The sequence below is a fragment of the Notolepis coatsorum genome (genome assembly GCF_963971535.1).
Source record: "Notolepis coatsorum genome assembly, chromosome: 10".
Lineage (NCBI taxonomy): Eukaryota > Metazoa > Chordata > Actinopteri > Aulopiformes > Paralepididae > Notolepis > Notolepis coatsorum.
The window spans coordinates 71,589,681-71,601,913 of NC_140174.1; the positions used below are offsets into that span (position 1 = coordinate 71,589,681).

The following is a 12,233-nucleotide window of genomic DNA, read 5'->3' on the forward strand; positions in this document are numbered from 1 at the left end:
AACGAAGGAGGAGTCAACATAGAAGCGGAAATAAGGGAGTAGACACCGAAAACGCAAACACCACTGTCAATCACAACATCTCTCAGAAATTTGAAAAAATTGTATGAATTAAGTAAATGATTATTCATACTGTTGATAACCAATCTCTCAAAAATTAGATGTGGTATGAATGTTAGATAGAAGATATATTCATACTGGAAAAACGGAGTAAAGTGAAATTCCAGTTGAAAAATTAAAAAGAACTGTTGTATTTTGTGCTCTATTTTTTCAGCAGTTCTGCCAGGCAACAAGGGCACCACAAGTCAGGTAAGACTACAGATCACCAGTGAAAAGGGAAAGGAGAGAATAGACAGGGCTACAGGTACCGTTAGCGGTTGTTCGAGTAGGAGATAGTCACACAAGCATAGACACCTACACTTAGACAGGGAATACAAAGATCACTCTTGCCTACTGCCATTTTAAAAAAATAAAAATAAAATAAAGTACATGAGAAGAAGAAACGGATATAGAAAAATGACAACAGAGGCAAATAAAGATGCGAGTACACCCATTGGTTGGATGGAGGATACCCCGATACAAGTGCTTGTTAAAAATAATCCTTACACAGAGGACAATCCGTATTATGAGAAAAAACGTATTAAATTATCAGAGAAATGGAATAAAAGATGGACACGCATCACCAAACCCTGGCCTATTGAGGGCTCTTTTGATTTAGAAATAATATCAGATCTGACTGCTCTAATTAGGACATATAGAACGGAAGAGGAAAAAGTGGGAAAGCTGACAAAGAGAGGGGAAAAACGCATGATAGAAATGGACACCTTATCAAAATTCGCTCGGGAAGCTGAGAGAAGGAAGAGTATGGTTGAGGACAGTTTGACTGTCAATAAGGAGGCCCTGCCAATAGAGGAGCTAGCTCCCATTCTGATCACTCCCCTGGCCCCTAAAAGGACAATAGTCATCTCCCAAAAAGCACCTGAGGTAATTATAGCACCTCCACCATATGCCAGCAGGAATAGGGAACCAATCTACCCTATCCTGCCTGTAATAGACATGGAGAGCCAATACGAGATAACCAATAATAACGGCAGTAGAACAGAGATGGGACGGGCAGTGACCACAATCACCCTAACACCTGAAGTAGACGAAACGGACCAGGAGAGAAGAAGGGAGCGAGACGTTCAGTCCCACAGTATTCCTTATCCCAGGGCGGCGGAGAGATATCGAGACGAGGAGAGATATCGAGACGAAGAGAGACATCGAGGCATATACACACCACTCAGTTCCGCAGCCAAAGAAATTCTCTGGGCAGAAGGAGAGGGACGTCGAAGCGATGACATCAGGGAGATAGACGACAAAATAGATAGTCTGTACGTCAGGAGTCGCAGCCACAGAGGAGACTATCCCCGGGAGAGGTCAAGACAAGCTCCCAGCTATCGCCGGTCCTATTCCCCCGAAGGCCGTGAATACGGGGAAGACACAGAGGACGAGGACCAGACATGGGAGCCCCAGACCAAGTATCAGGAGAAAGACAGAGAACGAGAGGAAGAGGAGAGAAGGGAGAGACTCATCAAAGTAGTGACGCCGAAGACCTTACCTGCTCAAAGATACTCTTCAACACTCTCCGTGCCCTCACCTTCCCTAGAAGGAAGCAATCGGCGGATGAAACTGACGGCTACCATGGAGGAATTAAAGCGACGACATCATGGGATGAGTAAGGAAAACCGAGAGCTGGAAGCACAGATACAGGCCTACCAAGAGGCAAAAGACATTGATTCCGAGGGATACCGAGCAATCGGCGAACGCTGGAGAAGGGGCACCGACGCACGAACAGAATTGGAAGACCAAATGAGAGAAGCAAGAGATGAAATCAAAATGTTGAAAAAGGCGGAAGAAAAAAGAGTGACCAGATCCACTACCCGAGAGTCTACGGTCAACATACAACCCTTGATGATAAGACATCAGGGATTGGAGTACCAGCCATGGAATGCTTCAGACATGTCCCAAATATCGGAGAAGTTGCCCTCCCTCCAGAATGGGGCTTTTCCATGGATTGCCAAGCTGGAGGAAATAATGGTAGGCCAACAGCTGGCTATCGGCGATGTCAAGCGACTACTCTCTCACAAAATAGGAGTCGCTGGCATGGAAGAACTACTAACCAAGGCTGCCTTGGTGCGGTATGTGGTGTCTGGAGCCCACGACCAGGACCTCTTCGCCGCTCACCGAGGAGCACTGTGGCGGGTCCTGCGAGAGACCTATCACACCCTGATGCATCCAGATAAGATCCACATTGGTGCGTTGGGACCTGATACCCCCCCCAGAGAGTATGTGGCACAAGCCTACGCCACCTGGAGAGACATGACCGGCCAAGACCCTGCACAAAATCCAATGGGAGAGGCGATGCTAAGAGAGAAAATACAGAAGGGCCTCTCCAATGAGGTGAGACAGAAACTGAACGAAGTGGTGTGCCTGGGAAGCCTTCCGTTAAATGCATACCTGGAGAACGTGAGCCATCAAGTGGAGCTGCACAGGAAGAAGGAACAACAGGCCAAAGACAAAGAAACGGCAAGTCAGCGAAAGCTCATGTACCAACAGCCGGTCGAGGCAGTCAAGATGGTAGAGTACCTCCAAGCCCTGGTACAAGCCACACCACCCAGAGCCGAGACGGGGAATAGTGGACAACTGAACAACCAGGAAACAGCACAGCCCACCAAACAGGAAGCACCGGCACCCACTCAACAACCAAATCAGAGGGGATCAAACGGGCAGTTACGACGAGGAAATGGACAGCAAAGAAGTGGACCCCTGGAATGGCCAGCGTCAGCGGAGTGTTGGCATTGTGGAGAAATCGGACATTTCGCCCGGAACTGTCCGACGGCTGATTGGCGAAGCCAAGGACCCAGCAGCAGGGGGCGAGGAAATAATAGAGGAGGTGGTCGAAGAGGTTCTGGCCGATCCCAGGGGCAGTGGTACGGACCCAACCAATACCAGAACCAGTACCAGAACCAATACCAGAACCAGGACCAGATGCAAGACCAGAACCAGCAACAGAATCAGGGCCCAGTGAATCCGTCCAGAGGGCCGGAACAGGAATTCTGACGAGGCCCAGAGAGTTCAATGGGGGGGTGCCAGCTGTCATTGTCACACTTAAGGGAGGAACCGATAGTGCACGTAGCGGTGAATAATAAATCTGTCAGGATGATGGCAGACACCGGGGCGGCGTACACTGTGGTCCAACCTAAAGATGCGACACACCTGCCCATGTCCAGTCGATATGTACGGACCATTGGATTTGAAGGGATAAAGAAGCTGATTCCAGTGACAGAGCCTGTCACCCTGAAGTACAGAGGCAAAGAGGCGACGGTTTCCATCTTGGTCTCCGACACCGCACCCATTGGCTTACTGGGCAGAGACGGCCTTGGTATGTTGGGGATGAACATTCTATGCACGCCGGATGGTTGTGTGATCGACGTCCCAGAAGACCAATACTACGAAATGATGCAAAGAACAGACCCCGACCCCCGGAAGTATACTGGTTGGGGAACCTAAGCCAGGAGTTGCTCGGACCAGCGTTGGAATGGGAGACCTTCATCACCGCCAATATGCCATCGGCGAGGAACCCAGAGACACCATACCACTGCACTCTACAATACTATAAAGATGCGGATGAAAGACAAGCCGAGGAGTGGATGAGAAATCAACCAGAGGAGGTGCAGCTCAACGCCACCAGCATAGTGATGGGTCCCCAAGGAGCAGCAATACGGCTTGCACGAAGCAACTATCTACAAAAGGAACACGAGATCACAGACAGCGTTCCCCACGTGACGCTAAAAGTGGCCGACTCGTGCGACCAACAACACATCGGAAGGATGATGAAAGAGGCAGAAGGAATAAAGTTCGAACAGACGACGGAGAACCGACTCATATGGATAAGCCCAGACAAACGGTTCATCAAGATAATGATTCAAGGCACAGGGATGGGACGTCCCCAGACGGTGCAGCTGTCACAGGAGACAGTAGAAGAAACCCCCCAGAAATTGAGCCTCCAGGAGGAGATGATGGGGGCCATACCAGAAGTGCTGTGGTCAAAACATAGCACCGACATTGGACTGATCAAATCTGCTCAACCAGTGAGGGTGGAGCTTAGACCAGGAGCAACCCTGCCCTGGAAAAGTCAGTACCCACTGAAGGAAAAAGCGGTGGCCGGAATTGAGCCACAAATCAAAGGACTTCTAGAAGCTGGAGTACTACGAAAGACAAAGAGCCCCAAGAGCAACACACCGTTGCTGCCAGTGGAGAAACCTGACACCTCGTACCGTCTGGTACACGACTTGAGGGCCGTCAATGAGGTTTTAATTGACTATCCCGCCGATGTCCCAGATCCCCACACACTACTGACATTCATCCCGCCGCAAGCTGAGTATTTTACAGTTATAGATTTGTGTAGCGCCTATTTTAGCGTACCTTTGAGCAAAGAATGCCAGCATTTTTTTGGTTTTACCTATAAGAATGAGCATTATGAGTACACTAGGCTCCCACAGGGATTAAAGCATTCCCCACACATCTTTAACAAGATCTTGAGAGAGGATCTGGACGGGTTGGACCTGAGATTAAAATCCAGAGTCATTCAGTATATGGATGATATTATCTTGTGTGCCGACGATCAGACAACATGTCACAAGGAATCTATTGAACTATTGCAACTACTAGCAGAGAAGGGACACAAGGTGTCTTTGAAGAAATTGCAGTACTGTCAACCTAAAGTAGCATATCTAGGTCAAACGATTTCAAAAGGCCATCGAGCTATTACAGAGGAACATTTGGAGGCTATTAAGAAAGCTCCAAAGCCAGTGACTGTAAGACAGATGATGATGTTTTTGGGAATCGTCGGGTATAGTTCCACTTGGGTGGAGAATTATACAGAACTAGTAGGGCCTTTAAGAGCTATGATCAAAGTTTGTGGAAATGATAGGTTGAGTGCTAAAGTAACCTGGACTGAGGAGGGCCTAAGGGCATTTGAGACCATAAAGACCCGTATGTTAGCTGCCCCGGCCTTGACTTTGCCTGACTATACCAAGCAGTTCATACTGTATGTCTCTTCCTCTTCAGATCAGAGGTATGCATGCGCAGTACTGGCACAAAACACCGGAGTGGGGATCCATCCACAACCAATAGGATACTACTCCATCGCCTATTCAGAGGTGGAAATGGGAATGCCTCCGTGCTACCGAGATTGCGCCGGAGTCTTCCTGATGTACGAGAAAGCTGCAAGTATCATGATGGGGTATCCAGTCAATATTATGGTAGGACATGCGATCCAAAATTTGTTGGAATCTGGTAAATCTGCACTAACGATACCCCGTCTGAAAAACTATTACAGGATTTTGGAACAGGAAGATGTTACTTTGACTAGGTGTTCCACAGTGAACCCAGCGCAGACCCTTCCTAAGCCTGAGGATGGAGAACCTCACGACTGTGTGGAACAAGCTGAGAGGTACTCCAGACTTAGAGCTGACTTGCAGGCTTTCCCGTTTAGCAGTCCTGATTTGGAACTTTGGACAGATGGCTCATGTTACAGAGTTGGAGAGGACCTAAAAGCAGGTTACTCTGTAGTAAAATCACAAGGTGATGGGTTTGTCGTAGCAAAGGCCGAAGCCTTGACACAACCCTGTTCAGCTCAGCTGGCGGAACTAGTCGCTCTGACTGAAGCGTGCAAAATGGCAGAAGGCAAGAGCTGTAATATCTACACGGATAGTAGCTACGCACAGAATATCAGTTTTCTCTACGGAGCGGTGTGGAAAGGGCGAGGTTTTAAGAGAGCAGATGGTACCGCCATAAGACACTGTAGTCAGATAACCGATTTGTTGCAAGCCATAATGAAACCCAAACAAATTGCGATTATCAAATGTGCTGCCCATCAGTCTGATGAGTCTAAAGTGACCAGAGGTAACAACATGGCGGATGTCGCGGCCAAGCAAGTGACAGGTGCGGACAGAGCAGGTAAGGTATTGGTTATCACACATGAGGTGGAGTTGGAAGATAAGATTACTTACAAAGATGTTTTGACCTTTCAGGAAGAGGCGAGTCAGGTGGAGAGAAATCTCTGGTCAGCAAGAGGGGCTAGTAGGGATGGGACAGGTTTGTGGCGGAACCATGAGGGACTTGTGGTTGCACCAACTGGCCTGGTCGGACTGCTGATCCAAACTGCGCATGAGTTCTGTCATGCCCACCGGAGAGAGGTGAGTAGGAAAATTGAGGAGTATGGGTTTTGGGCACCAAACCTGCTACGGCAGATTGATTGTGTAATAAGTAGATGTGCAATTTGCTTGAAGAACAATGCACGCAGAGGGATCGTTGTGTCTCCGGGACACATCCCCACCCCAAATGGCCCAATGAGAGAACTTGTGATTGACTATGTAGACATGATAAAACCGATTAACCAGAAAAGGTACATTCTTGTCGTGGTGTGTCGATTTTCAAAGTGGGTGGAGGCTTGTGCGACAAAACATAAGGATGCTGCCTCAGTGGCTAAGTTCTTATGCCGTGAGATAATAAGCCGTTACGGAATTCCAGATAAAATCGCGTCAGATAATGGAAAAGAATTTGTGGACAAAACTGTACGTTTAGTTCTCCAACAGATGGGGATAAAACAGCGTTTCGGGTCCGTTTACCACCCTCAGAGCCAGGGGGCTGTGGAACGCATGAACGGGGTACTTAAGAACAAATTGGTTAAGATCTGTCAACACACCGGTCTAAGCTGGCTGAGCGCGTTACCGTTAGCATTAATGGCTTGTAGATCTAGCGAGATCCGGGGCCTGCGTTTAACTCCGCACGAAATGTTGTTTGGCCGATGTATGGTTGTGCCCGGATTGCGCGCAGCAGGAAAAGGTCCGAGTTTGGATATTCTAGACCACGAGATGCGTGAGTACGTGAAGTACATGTCAAAGCTCCACGGGGCAATCTATGATTATGTCTCTAGTAAACGAGAGACAGAGGAGGAGGAGGATAGGCGGAATGTTCCCCAGATAGTACCAGGGGACTACGTTTATGTTAAAGTATTCAGACGCAAGTGGTATGGAGCGCGGCGGGAAGGACCGTACGAGGTCGTAAGAGCTACGGAAAGAGCGTTACAGGTAAAAGGATCATCAATGTGGTTTCATCTTTCGCATTGCGTAAAAGCCCTGCAAGATGGGCAAGAATTGGAATCCGAACCCCTGTTCATTGATCAAGAACAGGAGGAAAGGCACGATGAAGGGGAGAATGAAGACGATTATGGGGAACCAGACCGAGGTGAACATGATGGTCCCTCTAGGGGAAATGAAGGATTTTTGCAGGAACCAGACAGAGGAGATCATGAATTGGAATTGGAAAATGATGATTTTTCCTCTGTGGATTTTGGCGGAGTACCAACAGCGGAACCAAGGACGTTGGAGGAGAGAGCGAGTAGCGCAACTGCAACAAAAGAGAGACGGCCAAAAAGGGTTATTAATAGACCTCAGAGGTTTCAGTGAGGAAAACTGGTAAAATTGCAGCTAAGAGGAAATAGACCTCAGAAGGTCTTTTGCGAAGGAGAAAATTAGTTTTTATATGTTTATGGTTTAAGTCTCCTTCGGGGTTTTATTAGAAATGTTAGTCTTCTATTTTTGTGTGAAGTAGAATCTTTTCTTGCAGAGGCCATTACACAAATAGACACAGGTGGTAAGTAAGGACATGGATAAATATAGTCGTAAACAAAAAGAAACTGAGAATGGTACGATCATCTCTTTGCATAGAGAGACGGACCTAGACTGGATGTCATAATAATAACTGATAATGTGTATAACTGTGCAAGAAGAAGAGGTAAGTGAAATTTTGGATTTTTTGAATTTTTGAAAATTTTGAAAAATTGTTTATATTTTATGGAAATTATATCAGTTTTGATTTTGGAAATTTACTGGTTACATAATGAGGGTGGACCCCTCAGAGAAGGGATTGTCGTAAATTAATTGAATCAAAATAGTATGGTACAAGTAAGGGTTTTAAGGAGACACAGGGTCATAGCTAAAAGAGGAAGGACCTCGAGTCAAAAGCAAACAGTAAGGAATGCATTTTTGTTAATGGTTGAGCTAACTGTCCCCACATCCCCCCTAGCGAGGTTAGTAACGCCATAAAAACCTACCCCTCCGACACCAGGAGGAGGGGTTGGTGTATTTTAGGGTAGGAACAGACCAAAACATGGTGCTATTCTCCTCTGGTGACAGTTTAAGTCTTCTGCCAGGAAGACAGATAGATGGTTACAGGGTCGCATTCCTTAGAACAGTTGGTGGTTTAGATGTGAGTAGGAGATATTAGAGCCGTAGCAGGAAATAGCGTGCAGCTGGTAAAAACACAGGTTAAGGACTTACAAATGTAGAAAGTTAAAACTCTAAAAAAAGCAAGTTATTAATCAACTGATAAAAATAAAGGGCAAATTAAGGAAAAGCAAGCACAAGGAGACTAAGAAATGGACTGATTGTCCACTGAGAAATGGAATAATTTGACTCAGGCGTAAAAGGAAAAACAGCCATAATTAATACATATCACTGTCAAAAGAAAATAAGATTCTAGTTAAAGATAGTTAAAGAGCCATCACTAGAGAGAAACTAAATTAAATAAAACAGGATTTAGAACTTAAAATAAGTAAAAACAACAGTAAGGGCCTGTTCTCATAAAAACACATTACATATGAAATACAAGGGATTTGCATCAAACAGTATACAAGACTGTTATAAGAAACTGTGGCCGCAATGATCTATAAATCTGAATTATAAAGGAGTAGATAGTCGAGCACAATCTGGAAATGTAACAGTAAAAAGCAATAAGTAAAACTAGAATAAAACTATATTTCTCATCTGTTGAAAAGTAGTGTGTGTACCCTGATGTAAACTTTAAAAAAGGGATTTTGCAAATCTAAATCCCTTTGGCAAAGTGGTGTGCTGGTGCTGTGTTGTACCCATTCTGCAATCTGTTAAGCAAAGTATTCACTCATATATTTTGATCAAACAATAACTGTTTAGTCCTTGAAAACGGCCCGAAATAAGTCACTTCACCTCCTTATTTGGAGAGTAAAGACAGTCTCCTAGAGTGGTAAGCCAATCACATTGGAGTCCTTGGCATGTGACAGCACATCTCAGAGACTCGATCAATGGGGGATGGGTTGTCGAGTCCCTATATCTACCACAGGTTCGAGACATGAGAGACACCCACGGAGACCAGCAGCAGACGACTTCAAGCCACGGAGAAACCACCTTGGGACGACCCTCAATCATCTACGCTGAAGACGTGCTGCCGATGCTGTTATAGAATAGAAAAGTTGACAAGAACTTTAAGCTGTTTGGATCTTCCAATAAACGACGGCGAGACTGTCTTTGTACCTTAAGCGCCTGGCTCCGACTCCAAATCATTTATAAGACAAATTGAACAGAACGTGTGAGTACAACTGCAAAGATACTATACAGAGATCCACTATACGATCCTGAGACTTTAGCAAATAGAATCATTGAAAAGACACGTTAGATGTTTTTGAGTTTGCAGTAAATCCACAGCTAAAGAGATTGGTCTTATCGGGTATCACAGTAGCTAAAAAACTGATCGCATCACGCTGGTTTCAACCGGAAAAAATGTGCCGGAAAGTTTGGTCTCTTACATATCTCGATGTGATATATCAAGAAATATCTACAGCAAGAATTCTGGGTCTCAGCGAATCCAAAATGTCAATGTGGGTAGAAGTGGTGGAGAGAATAAAAGCTAGCTTATAATGGTAGTGTCTGGTTAGGAGTGAGGGATAATGGAGGTACTATCCAAGGAGGGGTCCGGGAGGGGGGGGTTCGAGCTGGAGCATATGTGTGTAGGGTTTTAGAAAATAGGTATTAGGGGTATGTCCTATATAAACATTTATATAATTGTTAATTTCGCTGGATATACACTGTATACGGTTAAAATGTTATTATAGACTTTTTTTTTGTCTTGTTTCTGTACTTGCATGTAATTTTAACCACCTTGACTGTTAGTTTCATTATGCATTATGTGTTGAGTACTGACTTTTAATAATTTTTGTTTTGCAATAATAAAAAAAATATAAAAAATAATAATAATAATAATCAAAACAGAGACATTTCAAAGGGAGACTAACCAGGTCCTTCTCACTTCCTGCAATTTGTCACGTGAGCTACAATGAGAGATGTAGAGGTTTTGGTCTATTATTATTATGTCTATTATTATGTCTATTATTTTCTTCGCCATAGAAATCAAGGTAAATTAGACCTTCTCTTACAAGTGGAAGGTGTTCTGAACATGTTGACACAATTAAAATGTTTCTGATCTATAGATTCAGCACAAAACTAGTTTGTTTGAGACATGTCCACCGATCTCACAGTGTAAAAGTATAAACGTGCCGCCCACTTAGGAGACAGGAACTGTTCAGTTTTCATCCCATTTAAATGTGTTATATATTAGAGTATCTTTGATCAAAATAGAAGGCTGAGTGATCCGAGTTGTCAAGTAGTCAAATGGTGTCTCCATAAGTTGTTTACACACTTTGACACATTACACATTACATGTATGTATTTCCCCACAGTTATCAGGCCAATTGGATGATCATGCTTCTTGAAACATCCCTCTGAAGGACGAGCTATGGGGGTTGGAATTACAACTGCTCTCAGAACATATTGGTGCATTTCTTAAATGGCTGAGTCGAGTGCTCACCTTGCTCTCTTTCAGCGTGTCCTCTTCTGCGATGGCTGGGATGATTTTGAGGGTGATGGAGCCTTGTGACTGAGACTGATGAAAGCATGGAGGAGATGTCATTATTCACCATCAACAGGCCTTGCACGGAATGCTTTGTGTACTGTAGTTTTATTTTCTCTGTCTTCCAACATGGCTGCCTGTAACATAGCAGTCATTGTTTTGTACATGGCAATGGAAGAGATGACGGTTGCTATGTGCAAAACAATGGTTGCTATACAGAAATGACCAACAGGTAGCCATACTGGAAGAAAGAGAGCTCCACAAACATTCTGTGCAAGGCCTCTATTATCCATCATTCATGTATGGTAGACTGAACAGTTTGATGGTATGTTGCAAATACATTTATATAAATGCTTCTTTTTACCAGGATCTGACTAATTTCATCTGGTCTTTTGTGAATGATCAGATTCCCATTGACCTCTCGAAGCTCATCTCCCACATGCACCAGACCTGGAAACAGACACACACACGCGCGCACACACACGCGCGCACACACACGCGCGCGCGCACACACACACACACACACACACACACACACACACACACACACACACACACACACACACACACACACACACACACACACACACACACACACACACACACACACACACACACACACACACACACACACACACACACACACACACACAGAGTAATGCAAAAGCATATTAGCCAGGATAAATGAAACAATGAAATGACACCAGAATGTCTGATGGCAGTCAGGGTATTTCCCAGATATGAGCTCCAGATACGAGCAAAACACAAATCATTTTCTCCCCGTCAACATAAAGTCGATGATGTCGCCATGGCAACAGCCGTGAGCAACCATTCTTTTGTAATCTCCCAAAATGCAATCCCATGGCACTAATCTCAAGGATTTAATTTTGGTTGACAGTAGTGATGACTAGTTACATTTTGGTGGGGTCACAACATAATCTTGCTTGATGAATTCACTTTAAAGGGTAACGCCACCCTGTTCAATGAATTGGCAAATTATTCCTATTACCTCAGGACAGTTCAGTCAGTATTTGTGAACATGATGCACCACTCTACGCCTACGCCTATGATGATGGCGCCGCCCCGTTCGGCTGCCTCTCTGTTCGCTCCGTCGAGACTGTGTTTACTTTTGTTAATATTTATAGTTTTTAGAGTTTTGTGCGTACCAACTGTTGGTGCATTTAATGTATATGACCGTCAGTCACTCATAGACATTGGATTACGGGAAACTTACCAACTGGATTACTCGCTGGATCAGCTTTCCGAACCACATCAATGGCCGGAAGAAATCCTCCGGAGACTAGGACCAGACCCTTTGTTCCCAGAGCCCAGGAAAAGACGTCGAGGAAAGAGGGCTGGGATCCGAAACAGGCTGAGATCCAGACGACACCGTACACCACTTCCCAGTATATTGCTAGCCAATGTACAATCAATAGACAATAAACTGGATGACATCCGAGCAAGGATTC

The 12,233-nt window shown here is 45.0% G+C and overlaps 1 protein-coding gene across 1 annotated transcript in view; it reads right to left on the reverse strand.

The window, feature by feature from the left end:
- LOC311236000 (MAGUK p55 subfamily member 3-like) overlaps positions 1-12,233 on the reverse strand; it is a gene marked incomplete at both ends in the record, with an annotated part of 131,125 nt that overhangs the window by 45,219 nt on the left and 73,673 nt on the right. Inside the window, 2 exons of the mRNA XM_084323566.1 lie at positions 10,723-10,797; positions 11,129-11,214. Coding sequence (XP_084179692.1) covers positions 10,723-10,797; positions 11,129-11,214 — 161 coding nt within the window. The remainder of the gene's footprint in view (positions 1-10,722; positions 10,798-11,128; positions 11,215-12,233) is intronic.